The 20,482-nt window shown below is 32.0% G+C and overlaps 1 protein-coding gene across 2 annotated transcripts in view; it reads left to right on the top strand.

Moving 5' to 3' along the window:
* Window positions 1-14,522, top strand: part of KLHL1 (kelch like family member 1) — a 790,359-nt gene extending 775,837 nt beyond the window's left edge. For both annotated transcript variants that reach the window (XM_038007727.2, XM_007960556.3), the window contains exons 10-11: window positions 7,285-7,456; window positions 13,364-14,522. In XM_038007727.2, the coding sequence (XP_037863655.2) occupies window positions 7,285-7,456; window positions 13,364-13,423 (232 nt within the window). In that variant the 3' untranslated portion in view covers window positions 13,424-14,522. The remainder of the gene's footprint in view (window positions 1-7,284; window positions 7,457-13,363) is intronic.
* The last annotated feature ends 5,960 nt before the right edge of the window (window positions 14,523-20,482 follow it).

The raw sequence follows: 20,482 nt of genomic DNA, 5'->3' as shown, positions 1-20,482 counted from the left end.
TTTTTGGCATTGAAAATGAACAACAGATATTGAGAAGGGAAGCAGAAATTTATTTTCTCCATCTTCCTTTCTGAATCATTCTATGCCCATTATGTTTTTAAGAAGGGGATTTAAAAAGTTGGGAGAATATCAATAAGTACATCAAAAAAGACTACACATTTAAAGTAGACATTAAGCATATCATCGGCATAAGAGCCTGAAACACACTGAATATATTGAGGAGATTTTTTCTAACATTGTGCTGACTGGTTTCTCCTGTCTTGGGGTTAAAATTAACAGTGAATTCAAAACCACTTCAAGGTATTATAATCATCTGAGGTTTACTTTATGACCCAGAATATCATAAAATTTGGTAGAAAATCATGTGTACCAACAAATATTGTCTATAAGGGTAACCATTATACCACTACCATTATTTATATGCTTTTAGAAAGTTATATGTTATAAACCAAAATATGAAAATTATTTTCATTTCAAATATATTAGGATCTACTCTAAAACTTTAATTCTTAGAATTCTCTTAGGACAGAATCAGTTTGATAAAGCATGTATATAAATCCAATGTGAGTTTATCACAGAAAGGCACATTTGGTTTAATATTGAAAAGAGTAATAATGTAACTTAATACAATGACAATTAAATGAATGTCTGAATAAGTGAATAAATGATAAAAGTCAATATCCATTATAAAAATGCTCCCCAAACTTGAAAAATAAACTGATGTCATTAATTTGATAATAAGAATCTACAAAATATTCATAGTCAAATATTGAAATATTTTGTGTTTTTCATTAGAATGAGAAGAAAAACATGACTGCTAATACCATTTTTATTAGACATGTTAACAGAACAACTAGCCATGTTAGGCAATAGAAAGAAAGCAAATTGCCACCAATTGGAAAGGAATACATAAAAATGCCATTATTCAAGATTATGTGATAAATATCTAATAGTTTCATATGAATCAAACTAGAAACTGTTAGATTGAAATAATAAGATTGCTATATACTCAGTCAATATATGAAATTAATTGGGCTGGGCATAATGGCTTATGCCTTTAATTCCAGCTCTTTGGGAAGCCAAGGCAGGTGGATCACTTGAGCCCAGGAGTTTGTGACCAGACTGGGTGACATAGTGAGATCTCATCTCACTAAAACTTGAAAACAATAATAATAAAAATAAAAAGTTAGGCAGGCATGGTGGCACATGCTTGTAGTACCAGCTACTCTGGAGGTTAAGATGGAAGGTTTTCTCAAGCACCAGAGCTGGAGGTTGTGGTAAGCCAAGATTTCACCACTGTCTGGGTGACAGACTGAGGCCTTGTCTCAAAAACAAGCAATCAAACAAACCCCAATCCCCCCCCCAAAAAAAACAAAAACAAAAAACGAGCAAACAAAATTTATAAATTTAATGCAGTCTTTTTAAATTTAAATTTTTTCGTGTAGTTTCATTGTGACTGTGTGTACATTGGAAACATGATCCTAAAATTTAAATAAAAGTGAAAAGCGTCCTAAGTTCCAAGACAACCTTGAAAACCTATATATAAAAGCTTCTTATTAAATTATTTTAACTAGACATTGTAGTAACAATACAGTATAAATAAGCAGACAAATGGAATAGATTTGTGTTCAGAAACACAATCACACATGTAAAGAATCTTGATTATGGCAAAGGAGAAACCAAAGAGCAGTAAGGAAAGGCCCGCCAGTGTGACAAATATGGCTGGGTGATTTGGATATCTCATGTGGAAAATCGTAGTCTTATCCTCTATTGCATATTACATTAAATATCAACTCACACTGGATTTTAGGTTTAAATGTGACCCATAAAACAATAAAGCTGTTAGAATACAACACAGGAGATCACCTTCAAAAAAAATGAAGTGTGAAAGATTTCTTAACCTAGACCTACATAGGATCATCTATAAAGAAAGTATGACAGTAAAATGTCTTCAGAAGATACCATTAAGAGGGTAAAAAGTTGTTGGAAAGTGGGGAAAATATTTGCAATGCATATAACCAACAAAAGCATTGTTTCCCATATATAGGTAAATTCTAGATATCATTTTTAAAAGAACAGAAAAGCTAGGCAGAAGGTTTGAACAAGAACTCTTCAAGAGGTGATATCCAAATAGGCAATGACTACTGGTGGGGGGGGGGGGAAGATTGGATGGCATTAGTTATCAGGGAAATGCAAATTAAAATTACAATATTATACCATCACCTACCCACCGGAAAATCTAAAATGAAAAAACAAATAATACACATAATACTGCATGTTGGAGAGAATGTAGAACAACTGACACACGCTCGTTACAGTGATGGTAGGAGTGGAGTGTAAATTAACACAGCCTCTTTGTAATACCAGTTGTCAACATTTACCACATTTCAAAGTATACACTGTCTTTGACCCAGAAATCCCATTGCTAATATCCATTAGAAATGCATACATACGAAAACATCTGAATGAAAATGTGTATTAGGAACATTATTACTATTATGCAGTTATAAACAAATAATTTGTATTGAAATTAATTGTTTTATATTTCTAGAAAATAAACAGTTTTAAAAGTCCAGGAACATTTCCTTTGATAATGTCATGAAATCTGGTAAATGTTGGTTTTCTTTACAGGAAAAAATAAAAGTATTTATTTTTAGCCAACACTGTTGTCACTCTCGATTGCTCAATTCACATCTGATTTCTTAAAGTTAATTAATATAGAGATTTTGTGATTAATATACTTGAAATCTTTGTGCCACTCTTTTGAAGCAGGCTATCCATTCTCACAGCATGGATCTTTCTTTATTTTTTTGTTTCTTTGGTTTTTAATTTGATTTTGTTTGTTTTACAGGCAGACCTGCTGGACTATAAATCACTTCTTTATTGTTTAATCTGCTCTCTATCTAAATATCTCCTGTACAAACTTGCGAAAAGAAACATTCTCAATTCTATTTGTTAACAAAGTAATGTGTTTATATTTAAAACAATTTTCCTCAGAAATGTTAAGGCCAATTATCACCCTTAAAGTATGAAAATGACACTAATGGTTGAAAATTTAATGGTTTCTTAAAAAATTCAATTTGGTTTTACAAAGAGAAATTAACTTTTATTCTGTGACTATCATATGCCTTTAACAAGTTTTCATTTTGTAGTCAATTTTAACTACTATATACTGGCACTTCTTTTGCTTGAAGGCTATAAACTTTAATAGAGTCTCTGATACGGAGCTCACACTCTGACCAGGAAGGCCAAGGTAAGATGCAGGAAAGGCAGACAACCCAAATACAGTAAGACCCCAAACCCACCACCTTATTTAAAAAAAAAAAAAAAAAAAAAAGCTGGCAACTAGAGGCAAAAAAAGGCTGCTTAGAATTCAAGGTTTTCAGAAACATGACCTGAAAATGACAGAGTTCACTATTAGTAATTCTTTGGACAATGCTTATACATCTATAGATTGTTTATTTCATTTTCGTGATAATAACTTTGTATGTGCCAGGCTGAGAGGTGAATCCCAGAGTTCCTGAATATAGAAAAATCTATTTAAAGTTATCATTCTGAGAACAAGAACAATGGCTACTGGGAGATTTTAAATTTGTGTGATCTCTTCCTAAATAACTGGGAGAGTGTGTCTATGTCAGATGACTCAGATTTTGTTTTGGTTTGATTTTACTGGTAAAATATAAATTTAAATATTATTATCATTAATATTAATGATATTAATTTAAAGATAGTTATTACACATTTCAGATATGTTACCTACTACTGAAAACAGACACATCTAATTCAAAGATTTGTATTTTCCAAAAAAAGCATTAAAATTGTAAAATTACTTTTTAGAAAATTTAAAATATATATGTATATATTTCTGATTGCAGGTTAGTATTTTTTAAATATGTATCAAAATTTAGGACAAACTAGTATTTTTAAAATTTCCCTTCCAACATTTGAGTTTTACATGAAGAACTAAACCTCTGGAAATTAGTTTATTATTGCCTAGCACACTAACGTTTGCTATTCTCTCAGTTCCCGTGACCTATTAAATAAATAAATTAATATATATATATATATAATTTGCAACATGATAAAGTCTGCTTTGCAGACAATATTTGATATAATTCTATAGAGCTGAATAATAATTAAATGAGGATAATATGACTTCAGAAAAACTGCTCGTGTGACATGATGGTGACAAAATCCAGACTGTATTCTACGTAAACTATTCACTTGAAAGTTATTTGTACTAGAAAAATTTTCTGACAAACAAAAAGCAAATGATACAGTTAACTCCCCTATACTTATTTTCCTGCTTCAACAACTATAATAAATTTGTTCTTATTGTTTCATCCATTTTTCTGCCCTGTGTCCCTCCTTTTTTCTCTAAAGTTTTATAGAGAAATTTCTGAACATATTTTCAACCCAAAACATTATTGAATTGTTCTAGAAGCAAACAAAGGTAATAAGGACTTTATTTGTTAATGTAACCCCAAAGTTATTATTCTGCTAATAAAAACCTCAATAGTTGCTTATTTAAAGGTAATGCCTAGGTTATACTGATATTCAAAAATGTCTCAAACATTTTTTAACAGTTGGTATGTTTGAATTAGGATCCAGGTAAAGGTTACTCACTATATTTTGTTATATTTCTAATTCACATTTAACTTAGAACAGTTACTTCTCCCTAATTATTTACTCATTATCTTTTGCCATTGATTTATTAAATATTCAGTCAGTTACTTTATAAAATATTCCACATTCTGGATTGAACTATTTTCTCCATTGTAGTATCTTTTATTTTCTCATATTTAAAAATCTTTGCATATTTAAAACTATTTGTGGACATTGTTTAAATATTTTTAAAGGAGATTTTGATGGCACAGATTATGTATTTCTGTTGGTGTGTGTGTCTATATACATCTGCATCTATCTGTGATGTTTTGTGTTTATTAACTACAGCACTAAAAATTAAATTTTTACGTGCTGGGCAGCCTATGCTTCAAGGTGATCCTGATTTTCTAGCATTCAACCAACACCTCACTTTACACATCAACTTGGCAGTGGACAAACTCCCCAACCACAGTGTGCAAATTCACATCACATCGTGGGAAATATGAATATTCTCTGTGAAACAGAAATTCCACATCTTCTGTAACAACCTTCTTTATTTTCAGTAAGGCATAGGTATTTTTGTTTATTCATTTGTTTTAGGAGTGTTCAAGTTAAAAATTGAATGGGTGAAAAAAAAATGGAGCAGGAAAACAAACTAAGAATTTGTTTGTTGTGTTTTCCGGAAAATCCTTTTTCACAGTTTTATTTTATATTCATTCTTCTGGATTCTTACTACCTTTTCTGTTTTTGTATCTGAACCTGCAATTGTGGGCCAAAGGCAAAGGTATATTTTCATCATTCATTCAGAGTACATTTATTAAAGGAGTCTTCAGGGTTTTGCCACTCAAAATGTGAAATAACTGTATGTGCTATATGGTTATGAAATTTTATTGAAAATAATTTTTGTTTGAATTTAATAACAATAACTTCAGTCTTCTGACTTTGATCTCTTGAATTACTAGTCTCTCCCTCACTGTGAATCCTGATAAATGTCACTAAACCCAGTTGTGTTCATGTTATAATTATTTCCCCACTTTCAGAGGCTACTTTTCTATTGAGTAAACTGAAAGTACCTTCTTACCCGGGGAATCAAACATCCCATAAGCTAACCAAAACTTACATCTGGAGACACACCATTTCCTCAGTCTTTCTTGAACATAGTCACGCTACTTACCTGTTTCCTCAAAGCTGACCATGCATTAAAACGAAAAACAAAACAAAACAATGCAACAACAACAATAGCAAAACACTACAGTTATTTTTGCACAAATTTTTCCTTTTTTTTTTTTTTCTAGCAAATTTAGGCTAGACATTCAGAATTTTAAAGGAAACTTCATCTATCGAATATTCCATAATTCTCCCAGATTTTTAATCATTTCTTCTACTTCATTACCATAGCACTCTGCAAACATCTGTTTCAAATACCCTAATTCTACTGTGGATAATAGTTATTTATATATCTGACACTTTTTTGTAGAAAGAAATCATGACATGTATTTCTGTTGAATGAATCTGCATTCATCTATGAGTCTGGATGCATTTTTAAAATATCTTAAAATTTAGGAAGCAATCTACTCATCTGACAAAGGGCTAATATCCAGAACCTACAAAGAACTCACACAAATTTACAAGAAAAAAACAAACAACCCCATCAAAAAGTGGGCAAAGGATGTGAACACACATTTCTCAAAAGAAGACATTCATACAGCCAACAGACACATGAAAAAATGCTCATCATCACTGGCCATCAGAGAAATGCAAATCATAACCACAATGAGATACCATCTCATACCAGTTAGAATGGCAATCATTAAAAAGTCAGGAAACAACAAGTGTTGGAGAGGATGTGGAGAAATAGGAACACTTTTACACTGTTGGTGGGATTGTAAACTAGTTCAACCATTATGGAAAACAGTATGGCGATTCTTCAAGGATCTAGAACTAGATGTACCATATGACCCAGCCATCCCATTACTGGGGATATACCCAAAGGATTATAAATCATGCTGCTATAAAGACACATGCACACGTATGTTTATTGCGGCACTATTCACAATAGCAAAGACTTGGAATCAACCCAAATGTCCATCAGTGACAGACTGGATTAAGAAAATGTGGCACATATACACCATGGAATACTATGCAGCTATCAAAAAGGATGAGTTTGTGTCCTTTGTAGGGACATGGATGCAGCTGGAAACCATCATTCTTAGCAAACTATCACAAGAACAGAAAACCAAACACCACATGTTCTCACTCATAGGTGGGAACTAAACAATGAGATCACTTGGACTCGGGAAGGGGAACACCACACACCAGGGCCTATCATAGGGAGGGGGTAGGGGGGAGGGATTGATTGGGAGTTATACCTGATGTAAATGATGAGTTGATGGGTGCTGACGAGTTGATGGGTGCAGCACACCAACATGGCACAAGTATACATATGTAACAAACCTGCACGTTATGCACACGTACCCTAGAACTTAAAGTATAATAATAAAAAAAAATTAGGAAGCTAGACATAATGGATGTTCATTCTAGAATACAAGCTCAAATGTTTGAGCCTTTAGAGAAAAAATAGTTTCCTTCTTCATGACAGGCTTTGCAAAAAGTAAAATTTTTATAGTAACAGTTGAATGTGATTAGAATATGTTACATACTATTGTCATTGAATTTTAGATATGATCCCAAAACAGACACATGGACCATGGTGGCTCCTTTGAGTATGCCCAGAGATGCTGTTGGGGTCTGTCTTCTTGGTGACAGATTATATGCTGTTGGTGGCTATGATGGACAGACATACCTCAACACTATGGAATCCTATGACCCACAAACTAATGAATGGACACAGGTAAGATTGTCATCGGAATAATTCACTTCAAGGATAAGAATTTATTTCATTTTCTTTCTGTGGAGGAGGGGTATACAAACAGTAATCTAGTAAAAGTATCCTAAACCCAAAATGATTGCATTTGACCAATATTGTGTTAATTTTGTAAAAAGTTCATTAAATTATACATTTTTATGTACTTTTTATTACTACAATACCAATAAAATATTTATTAAAAAATGACATACATGTTTAATGAGATTTCCATTTTCCACAATAAGAAACAGAATCTGAATTTGAGTTACTGAAGTAAAAAATAAAAGTGTAATATATTGATTCACAAAACCCTAACTTTAGAATGTTTGGTTTTAGAAACAATATAAAGGCTGCAGAAATCAACCTTTTTGGCATTCATTTGTGTTACTGTTTATTAGGTCCATTTTTATCTGTTGCAGAGAGAATTTTCCACCTGGTGGTGCTGCTGGAAAGTCCAAATAGTAATCCCCACAGCCATAAAGAGAAAATAACTTTTTAAAAATCCCAGTTCAATTAAAAGAATAAACAAGAAAGGGCTTTGCATAGCCTGTCATGTAATGAGTGCTCACTCCTTGTCAATCATTTTGTCCAGGAAGTTGGAGTAAAATGACTGGCTTATCTTAGGTGAGGCATTATCTCTTACATACACACTGTAGTTAGAGACTCAGGATCTTGCTAGAATGAAACAGCTCCCATTGTAATCACATAACTAGAGGATGTGTGTTGTTGTGTGTGAGTGTGATGGGAGGATGAGGCCAGGGCAAACTAATTATAGTGGAAAACATCTTAGCTGCATAGCTACTATGGCCTTGCTTATGATGGAGGAAATCGATACATTCTGATTTGTGCCCTTACATATTTGATTTCTCTTTACTTTCATTCTTCTCCAAGTCTCTCAATATTTCTATTATTTCTCATTTTTACCAGAAATCTAAAAGTAAGATACTCTTCAGATAAATCATTTCCATCTAAGAGTGCAGTGCAGCTCTAAAGCTTTATTTAATTGAAGCGGGATAATAACCACATCTCCTCATATTGCCTCCGTGGGTGGAAGGATCTGATTTTGGTCACAGAAATTGACTACAATTTATCTAAAGAACTTGAACACCTGATTAAAGTACATTTGTTTTGAAGATACTTACTTTTAATGAAACATGATTTCCTTGATTTTGCCAGTTTTGATGGTACGTGTTCAGCAACAATATTTAGTCAGACTAACTTCAGAGTACAAAACCAAATTCCTAATGGCTAGACTAAGGTACCTGCATTGTGAATTTATTCTCCTCTAAAGGAAAACTCTTGACTTCAACAAAAATAGGTACATGTAGCCAAGTAAGAAAAAAGGAGGAGTAGAGAAAAGAAGGGAAAATATCAAGAGATCTAAGTCTTGTTATTTTCTACATTTTACTTTAATTGCTAGAGAAGAAGCATTTCTTATTTAAAGAGCACTGTATGTAAAAAGAACTGAGTAATTATTGCTTTTCACATTATTGCACTAAAATTTTGAAGGATATATTTTGACTCTGTACCTTTCTGAGTCCCTAGTGTTTCCAAAGCAAACCCTGCATGCATAAATTAACGATTGTTGATTTACTAAGAAACTGTACTAGCTAAATGTGTGTATTTTAAATGTTCCACTTAACAGAACATTAAATAAAGGAAGCTTATGTTTATATAAGTGATGTAATATAATATCTGAATACATATTTATAATAAAGAGTCATTATGCTTATCATTCCTCTAAAATTGAAATCAAAACAATGTATGTAGTAATAATAGGTAAAAGACTGCTAAAGATCATTTTCCTTAATCTGTATTTTATTATACTTTTTTGGATTATATAGTATCTTAAAAATAGCAAAGTGGCATTTAAAATGTTTTATAACAAGTTTACTTTAATACAATAAACATTAAATTTAAAACTATTAAATTACTTGAAGATTTTGCTTCCATATCTTCTCATTATTTATATTTTTAAGGCTCTCGAGGGATGAGCAGCAGACCCATACAAAATCCCTTTAACAATTTTCAGGATTCTAGCCTACTTGAAAGGTTTCCCATATTTGCTAAATTCCTGTCACTTTCACTCTATATGTCCTATAAGTGGCATAAGTTGATTATCCCATATAAGTTGATAATCACCCACAAAAGGCTGATTATTAAAATAAATAAGCAAACTATATTAAAATATCCAAATATGTGGATATTTGGAAAAATACTCAGGTTAGCTTGAGTTGGAAATAGATTAGGAATCGATTGCCAGTTTTGTTGCTTTGTTTTACAGAGAATGTATACACACACCATATGTATAGATACATGTGTGTATCTATGTATGTTTTAAATAAATTTGACTTTTGTCATTTAACACTGGGCTTATTTTTTGTGTTTGAGTTGAAAAAATGATGCACGTGCTTCAAGACATATAAAAGAACTTTAACCCATTTCCCCTTGCCTAAGTAAAACTGCCCTTTAATGTACTCTCTTGGTATATTCTGATAGCACTATCAGGCTGCATTCATCTGCAAGTTATAAGGAATCAACGACAATGTTTCTTTTATTGTGGGGTCTCCAAAGACTAGCAGAGTTGCTGGCTCAGAGTAGGAGGTAGTATGAATGTTTCTCAAATAAATTGAGAAGTATTGTTGCAACTAGGTATACTTTTTGTGTATGCATTTCATTTATTTGTACACAATAGATATATAAGATATATTGAGAATGATACATTGCCAAATTTGTTACAGAGAAGCCTGGTGAAAGATCTACATTCAGCATTAGTTTTATTTCATTGGTTCTGTGGCCAACCTTTTTAGGTTATCATACTACTCATGCTGAAGGGTACAACCCCTAGAGGGAGAACAAGGGCAGATTTTTAAAAACATATATTAAATAAATCTGGACCAAGAGGAAAGAAGGATAACTTTTCTTAAACATTTAAAACATACTTATGTAGAAAAATATCAAATGTTTAAAATAGCATGATTAATTCTTCGGTAAGAGAATAGCACTATGATAGAACTTAAGTGCATTGGGCAGAGAAATATTCTTTCAGGAAATATGTGGAATGAGGTCTGACAAATGAGTAATAGCTAACCAGATGAAAATATAGGAGTGTTTTGGCTTAAGGAACATTATTTGTAACAGCCAGAGGAAGAATACTTGGTATGTCTCACTGAGCAAGAAAGAGAATCATTAAGTTTTGAGAGATAGACATGGTTTACATTACGTAACCTGAGCTATGTGGAAGACTGAAGAAATGGATAGAATTAAACTTGTTGGAGATATATTTAGAAGGCTTGATGATTCAGATTTAGGGTTGAGTGAGGTAAAAAGAAGGGTCAAGGATTTTGTCTTGAACAACTGGGTGGAAATGGGTGTGTCATTTGCTGACATAAGAAACACAAGGGGAATATCGCATTTTGGTTTTTGGAAAAACAGAAAGGATTCATTTTCACATACACACATACACACAAACATTCATTTTCACATACACACATACACACAAACATATATAGAGATAGAGGTATAGATGTAGATGAAGATATAGAGTTAAGTTACTCTATATGTAGTCTAGTACACAGTACTGAGTATTGAATGGACATCAGGTAGCCTTTGGGACAGTTTCCAAAAATACAATTACCCAATATTAATCCCAAATTTCCATTTAGTGATGGGGTTTGTGCACATATACAGTCATGCGTTCCCTAAAAATGAAATACAATCTGAGAAATCCATCCTTAGGAAATCTCATCATTGTGCCCATACTACAGAGCATACTTAGACCAACCCAGATGATATGGCCTTCTACACACTGAGGCTGTATGATATAGCCTATAGCTCCTAGGCTACAAAGCTATGTAGTATGTTACCTTAATGAGTATTCTGGGTAATTGTAACAGAATAGTGTTTGTGTATCTAAACATATCTAAACATAGCAAAGGTACTATAGAAATGTGGTATAAAAGATAAGAAGAGGTACACACCTGTATAGGGCATTGAACCTGAATGGAGCTTGCAGGACTAGAAACTGCATTGCATGAGTCAGTGACCGAGTGATGAGTGAATGTGAGGGCCGTGGACATTACTATATGCTACTGTAGACTTGAAAAACACTCTACGCTTAGGCCACACTAAACTTATTTTAAAATATTTTTCTTTCTTTAATAATAAATTAACCTTAGCTTACTGTATCTTTTTTTAACTTTTTAAACAATTAAATTTTTAAAAACTTTTTGACTCCTTTATAGTAATAGTTACATTAAAGCACAAACACATTGTCCAGCTCTAAATTTTTTTCTTTATATCCTTATTCCATGAGCTTTTTTCTATTTTCAAAAAAAAGCAATACAATAGGTTTGTTTACACCAGTGTCACCAGAAACATTTGAGTAACGCGTTGTGCTTTGACGTTAAGAGGGTTACGACATTACCAGATGATAGGAATTTTTCATCTCCATTATATTATGGCACCACCATTGTATATGTGGTTCATCCATGACCAGAACCTCAAGGATGAAAATGCAGCTATACAGTGCATGACTGTATTTTGTAAATGTTTCTTAAATGACTCTGATGTGAAACAATCCATGAAAATCATTAGATAATAAAAGAAAGACCAGGGAAAGTGCATGCATTTTGGAGTCAGGTAAACTTAGGTTTGCATACATTGATGCTGTGGGATTAACATGTTATCTTCTGATACTGTATTCACTACTGTCTCTCTCATGGACATAACAGTATAAGATGTGATTACGAAGATAACAGTGATGACCTATAAAAACTATTCTTCACACAAATATATCACAAATATATTCACATGCTCCTTCCCAACTCTCATTTTGTGCAATAATTCTATGAGGAAGACAAGTGATGTTACATTGAATTAGCTTTTACAAATAATCCATTAAAGAATAAAAAATAAATATCATGTGGATTTTTTTAACCTACAGTGGGATGATGGGTAACAACAAATACATTCAAAATAACTGGTAGAAAACGGAGGTAATTTTTATATTTAGAGTGTAAGAATATGTCCTTTTTCAATCAATAAGATAATGTAGGTGATTTGAGACTACTTTGTTTGCAGCTATTTTATTTCTTACATTTTATACACTTACTTTTCACTCTGAAATAATATCATGTAATTTCTAGTCTACCTTGATATTTTTATAAAACTGTAATAAAAATTATTGATATCAAAAAGCTCAAATTATCAAAATGTTGGCTTGTCTCCAAAGAATACATTTTCACTACAAACTCTGTAAAAATTATTGCTTTTAATATATTTCTAACCATTTTCATATTCAACATTATTAAAAAAATACTCAGTTCTCATTTCAGTGATTGTCATAAGATGGAAAATTTTTAATAAGCATGTAGCAATTATAATTATGGCCTATTTATGGCAAAATATTGAATTTATTTCATTGTATGTCTCTGTCTAAAATGAATGAATAACACATTTAATTCAATACAATATCTGGGGAAATAACTTCAAAATGATTGCAGTAAGTGTAATAGCTATTTCATCTAAAATATACTCCAAGCTATCACTATGAAATATTATCACAAATGTGTCCGTGCAAGCTCCAGAATAGAGCTTTGATGGAAACTTTTCTATGGCAGGTTAATTTCAATAAAAATCATTAAATATTTTAATACTGTTTTTAAAAACTCCATTAAAATTGTAGGCTTAAAAATTTTCAGTATATAAATCATTGCTTTTTTTAAAATGCCATTTTCAGTGTTTTCACTGTTATTGTACTACTTCTGGCTAAAATGCGAAAACGAGCACATTTATTTATGATTTTCCTGTATATAATCTTTAAAATATAAGTTGCATATTTTTCTATGACAGTAAAACTTGTCTTAAGTTGTGTTTCATCTTTTTTAACAGATGGCTTCCTTGAATATTGGGAGAGCAGGTGCCTGTGTGGTAGTCATCAAGCAACCTTGACTTATTGATATTTTACTTGGAAAGATTTTACTTGCTGGAGTGGTTATTTTTATACTGAGTGGCAAGAATGAGAACTTCCGGAGATAAGAACTCTTCAAGAACAAGAATCTCTGTAGCGTTACCTATTGATGTTGAAAGACTTAGTAGATCAAACAGAATAGTAGGAAACAAGAAAACGTTAAACTTATACAGGAACAATGTCTGGCCATATGTTAGTTAGTTCGGGAATGGTTATTGGTAATTTGTTTTGTATTATAGCATACAATAACTAGAGTTACCAAAGGCTTGTTTTTTCTTGAGCAGTTGAAAGGAGAGACCAGTATTTGTGACATGGATATTTTCATGACCACAGCTCATTCAATCATTTTATAGTCTATGGCAATATCCAAGAGATTGCCAAGAGTAGAGGACAGACTATTTCATCTGACAGAATCTGATTGGTTTACTGTTTTTCTAATCATATGTGGTCACACTGGGAAGCAGAATTATGCTTTATTAAAATAAACCTGCTTCTGTCTCATTTTCCTAAGCTATGAGAATGATTAGAGAAACAGACTCATGCTTGTATCTTGCATTCAGAAGACAAACTGTCCTGCTAATCAAAGCTGCATCAGAGATAATGGTTGAATTTTATTGCAACCATACTGGCAATCTGAAACTGGCAAACACAAAGGATTGTTTTCCTTAGGCTTACCATGTTGCTTTGCTTTTTTAACACACTGAGCCAAAGATTCAGTATAATTATGAGGCTTTTGCCTTATGTTGAGTTCAGTGTAAGCATGGAAGCTAGTGATTCTGAATGTTATATATATCCATTGCATGTTGAACTCCTTTAGCATTTTGTTCTTAAACAAACTTAGAATATCAAAAGAAAAATGTATGATCCGTTAAGTTAGAGTGTTTATGATTATTGCTAGAAAGAAGGAAGACTTCATATTCTCATCGCCCATTTTTCAATCTTGTTACATTGATCTGTACATTATTTTAAGCTACATGTTTGTAATTGTTTAAAACATAAAGTGGAAACATTACACAATGTCCTTAATAAATAGATCCATGTAAATTTTAATTACAGTTAATAAATGATCAAAAATTTGCATTTATCAGTGTATTTTTTAATAAATTGTAAATCAAATGTAAGGTTAAAGTCAACAAGGTAGGTACAGAGAGAGGCAGTTATATTATCTGACTTTTCAAATTTAAAGAAGTATGTATCTCCATAAAACCATAATACTTATACTGATGCCAAATGTAATTTTAATTGTTGTTTCTTCTGTATTCACCCACTTGAGACAGTTATCATTGGTGCCCAGAAAACACACATTGCTTAATAAGAGTGCTAAGACTAGTGTAGGAGCTAGAAGAGGCAAGAGAAACTTCTTTGATTAAAAAAATCAATGAAAACTATGAAATGGACTTTTATTGTTAGGTAGCCAAAGTATTTGAAATCTAACAACTGAGGAAAATATTAAGAAACAGTTTGTCTCAAGGAAACATGAGGAAATTTGAATTTTCTCGAAATGAACGCATAGTCAAATGTATTAGTTTATTTCAGAAAAATGATGCCATTATAGCTAAAAAAAAATGGTAATATCAATGATAATTTTTACATTGTGGTGAAAAACATGTGATATCAAATTTACAATCTTCAGTATTTCCAAGTATACCATTCAGTAGTGTTAAACATATTCACATTGTTGTGCAACCAACTGATTTGCAAAACTGAACCTCTATGCTCATTAAACGACTCCCTTTCTTCCTCTCCCTCCAGCTCCCGGTAACCACATTCTACTTTTTGTATCTATGAATTTGATTACTGTAGAGGCTACATGTAACTGGAATTATACAGTAAGTTTTGTAACTACTATATTTTACTTCACATAATGCCTCAAAGATAATCTATGTTGTAGTATATGACAGAATGTCCTGTTTTAAGGCTGAGCAAAATTCTATTGGATGTGTATGCAATATTTTTAAATCGATTCATCTATGCATGGACACTGGTTTTCACTTCTTTACTTTTGGGAATAATGCTGCTACAAATATTGGTGTGCAAATATCTCTTCAAGATCCTGCTTTTAATCCTTTTAACCATATATAACAAAAGTGGAATTGCTGGATCATATGGTAATTGAAATTGCTTTTGTTTTTTTCTTAGGAAGCACCATACTGTTTTCCATAGTGGCCATACCGTTTAGCATGCCCACCAACTGTGTGCAGAATATCCTTGTCAACATTTTTTGTTTTAGAAAGTCGTCTTCATAATGAGCATAAGATGATAGCTATTGCCTTGTGATTTTAATTTGCATTTCCTCAATCATTGCTTGCTGGCTATTTTTATATAATCTTTGGATTAATGTCTATTCAAGTCCTTTGTGCATTTTTAAATTATTTATTTATTTATTTTTCTTTTTATTCTTCTATTTTATTTTCCTAGGCTTTAGGGGAACAGGTGGTGTTTGGTTAATGAGTAAGCTCTTTAGGGTGATTTGTTAGATTTTGGTGCACCCATCACTGGAGTGGTATACACTGTACCCAATTTGTAGTCTGTTATCCCTCACCATCTCCCATCCTTTTTCCAAAGTCCCCAAAGTCCATTGTATTATTTTTGTCCCTTTTTATCCTCATAGCTTAACTCCCACTTATGAGTGAGAACATACAATAATTGGTTTCCCATTAATGAGTTACTTCACTTAGAATAATGGTCTCCAATTCCATCCAGGTTGCTTCAAATGATAATATTTTGTTCCTTGTTATGGCTGAGTAGTATTCCATTGTGTATGTGCGTGTGTGTATAGATAGATAGATAGATAGATAGATAGATAGATAGATAGATAGACAGACAGATAGATAGAGATAGAGATATAGCTCTATCTCACAATTTTTTATCCACTAATTGATCAATGAGCATTTGGACTGGTTTCACATTTTTGCAATTGCTAATTGGGCTGCTAAAAACATGTGTGCAAGTATCTTTTTTGTACAACGACTTCTTTTCCTCTGAGTAAATACCCAGTACTGAGATTGCTGGATCTAATAGTAGCTCTACTTTTAGTTCTTTAAGAAATGTCCACACTGTTCTCCATAGTAGTTGTACTAGTTTAAATTCCCATCAGCAGCGTAAAAGTGTTTCCTTTTCATAGTATCCCTTCTGACATCTATTATTTTTTAATTTTTTTATTATGGCCATTCTTGCAGGAGTAAGGTGGTATCACAATGTAGTTTTGATTTGCATTTCCCTGATCTTTAGTGATGTTGAGCATTTTTTCATGTTTGTTGGCCATTTGTACATGTCCTTTTGAGACTGTATATTCATGTCCTTAGCCCATTTTTTGATGGGATCATTTACTTTTTTCTTGCTAATTTGTTTGAGTTCCTTGTAGATTCTGGATTAGTCCACTGTCAGAAGTATAGATTGTGAAGATTTTCGCCCCCTCTGCGAGTTGTCTGTTTATTCTGCTCCTTGTTTCTTTAGCTGCGCATAAACATTTTAGTTTAATTAAGTACCAACTATTTACCATTGTTTTTGTTGCATTTGCAAGTCAATAAATATGATACAACACATAAACATAATTAAAAACAAAAATCACATAATCATTTCAATAGACACAGAAAAAGCATTTGAAACAATTCAGCATCCTGTATGATTAAAACCCTTTAGCAAAATCAGCATGGAAGGGACATACATTCTCGTGTGTTAATATTACTTGAGGCATTCTAAATGAAGATTGTACTCATGTGTTCTTCATTTAAATATAGTATATGGTTTGTATATTTTAAGACCTATATTTATGACAGAATATTTTTCCTAAGCTCAATGTAATTGTGACAAAATTAATTTTAAATTATTTATTTCCCATCTTTATTTTGTAAATTTATCTCCTTATACTCAGTATAGTTTTAGCGATGGCTAATATAATGATATGATTTAATGAATAGTGTAAACTATTAACTATTATCCATCAAAAACAAACAAAAAACTAAACAACTGTTAAAAACTTTTCAAAATTAAATTAAAACATTTATTTTAATTTAAAATATGGATAAGGCCGGGCTCGGTGGCTCAAGCCTGTAATACCAGCACTTTGGGAGGCCGAGACGGGCGGATCACGAGGTCAAGAGATCGAGACCATCCTGGATAATACGGTGAAACGCCGTCTCTACTAAAAAAATACAAAAAAAACCTAGCCGGGCAAGGTGGCGGGCGCCTGTAGTCCCAGCTACTTGGGAGGCTGAGGCTGGAGAATGGCGTAAGCCCGGGAGGCGGAGCTTGCAGTGAGCTGAGATCCGGCCACCGCACTCCAGCCTGGGCTACAGAGCGAGACTCCGTCTCAAAAAAAAAAAAAAAAATGTGGATAAAAGGTGATAACTTAGTTTTCACCTGAAAATATTGAAACATGATAAATGAAATAAAAATTATTACATTTTATAAGATGAACAAAGCAACTGAATAAATTTATTCATTCCATTTATACTCTACAATAACGTGCTCAAAATAGTACTGATGTCATTTAACTATTACAGGGATTAAAAATCATTATTTAAAAACTTAAAATATTTTTAAATAAAGAAATTTAAAAGATAACATTTTATGGACTAAACAATCAACTAAGTAAATTTATGTATATCCTTATATTCTACAAACTGTCATGTGATCAAAACAGTACTGTTAATGTTTTACTATCGTAGACATTAAAGTTTTAAACCTTAAAATTCCTATTTATATTAAAGAGTACTTTTCTCATCTATTCAATTTGTAATTAAAACATCCAGTTAACAGTTATAACAGTTAACAGTGATAAAAAAATAGTAAATTTATATCAAGTAAAATATGTTGCATTTTTTCATGATTATAGATATGCAGTACATCACGTGGTATCATGTAACCATAATTAAGTGTTAACCTTTGTTTTAGTACATTATATTTCATAGGACCTTGGCCTCTTCCAGTTGGTTCTGATAGTATTGGCTTGCATCCCTTTGCAATCTCCTCCCAGTGTACACCATTTATTCTACTCACGTATTTTCTCCAACAGACAGAACATGTATATAATATTAGCACTCTGAAATGGATAAATTAATTTTCAAATCTTAAAGAATAGAGGAAAAGATAAGTTGATTTATGTCTGTTTAAAAAAATGGTAAAATATTGTAGTGGTCATATTAAAAAAGTTAACATTAACAATTTTATAAATGATTTTATTTTCCTGAGAATTTTCTCCAAACTAATTTGCTACATTCAATCATTTTTGTATACAGAATATATTAGCCAAATACTGCTTATACTGCCTGCAGTAATTGTGTGTATCAAATTTATCATAAGCAGACTATGAGGAGTAGTTTGAATAATGAATTCAAGCCATTATGAAGTGTTTTTCTAGGACAAAATAAACTAAAGTAATATTTAACTAACAACATTTTCAATACATTAATTGTAAATTTTTTAAAGCCAATGTGATGTATCAGGGCAGAATTCACTATTTTACTTCCTGATAAATTTAGAGGAATTTCATCCAAATTGACATCATATAATAAATAATTCCATTTATCATATTCCTTTCTCTGTCTGTCATGTATTGTTTAACCTATATTGTTAGTGAGGAAAGTGAATTATATGTAATAAAATACTTTAGTTAACTAAGAGTTACTGGACGTGCCAATACTGAAATTTCAGTACCACAAATGTTAATTTAAAATGTGCCAGTAATTAAATTAACATTTTATAAAGAACTATAGATGTAGAATGTGAAAGCTATTGTCTTTTAATACCTTATATAAAGTAAAAGTTATATGTGTGAACATGATTTCCCACCTTAGTAAATCTCTGATCCCGGTGTATGTACCTGTGTTTTTTATGAATACATATAAAAAAATCTAGTTTTAACTATTCTGATAGTATCTAAATAAGAAGATATTTTATTTACAAGTACATTAAAGATAGTTTCTAGAGAAAACTATATATGTAAATAATTGTAAATCACACTTTTTCCTCTCTTCATTTACCCAGAGTTCAAAAATTAAGAATTATGTTTGATATAAAAAATACAACTTTATTTTGAACTATTTATTAATAGATAATAAATCCTATCATCCCCAAAATCAATTGACAATTTTTTAAAGGCAATCCGTGGTAGACTTTATTATACTTTGAACACAAGCATTTAATTCATTCAGGCACTGTGTGTATACTTTTAATGAGATTACTCTGGAGACCAAATTGAGAATTTGAAATGTATATTCTAAAAGCATTCCTGGCTAATTATGTTTTCAGCATTACTTCATTGTATCAAATGCTGTGGTCTTAAATGACAGTTCAGTGGCTATAGTATATGGAATAGTTTTAGTTTAACTAAGTCACTGTTACATTTATAGGATTATTGTGAATTATGCAAATAATCATATTTTACTTTTGCCTTGACCATTAGAAAAGTTCTCCCCAAATGTAGGTCCTATACCACTATTATGAATTGAATGTTAGTGTCCTTCCGGATTCATATGTTGAAGCCCTAAATGTCACTGTGGCTGCATTTGGAGCTAGGCACTATTAAAAGAGAACATAGCTAAAGGCTCTAACCTAATGGAATTAGAGTCATATTTAGAAGAGTCACCAGAGGGCTTGTTTCCTTTTTCTCTGCTGGCATGCACTAAGAAGAAAGGCCATGTGAAGACAAAGTGGACATCTACAACGCAGGAAGAGAACCCTCACCAGAAATTCAACCCTGCAGGACCTTGATCTTGTATATCCAGCCTCCAGAACTGTGGGAAATAAATTTCTGTTGTTTAAGCCACCCAGCCTGTAATATTTTGTTACAGCAGACCCAGCAGACTGATACATCCACAAAATGTTCAGAACCCTCATAATACTTTTTGAACATGCTAATGAAAATTTCATTGTTTCATTCTCACTACCCTGGTTTTTCCTCTGCAGGTATTCTCTGAAGTCTAAAGAGAGTAATGCACAATTAGTATTTAAACTCAATTGAATACATTACTAATGAAAACAATTCTTAAATTGTATCAGAAAGCCGTAGAGAAACACATATAGTTTCCAAGAATAAC

The sequence above is a fragment of the Chlorocebus sabaeus genome, chromosome 3, assembly GCF_047675955.1.
Source record: "Chlorocebus sabaeus isolate Y175 chromosome 3, mChlSab1.0.hap1, whole genome shotgun sequence".
Classification (NCBI taxonomy): Eukaryota; Metazoa; Chordata; class Mammalia; order Primates; family Cercopithecidae; genus Chlorocebus; species Chlorocebus sabaeus.
Note: the sequence above shows the minus strand (reverse complement) of the source record. Positions and strands in the feature narration are given on the sequence as shown.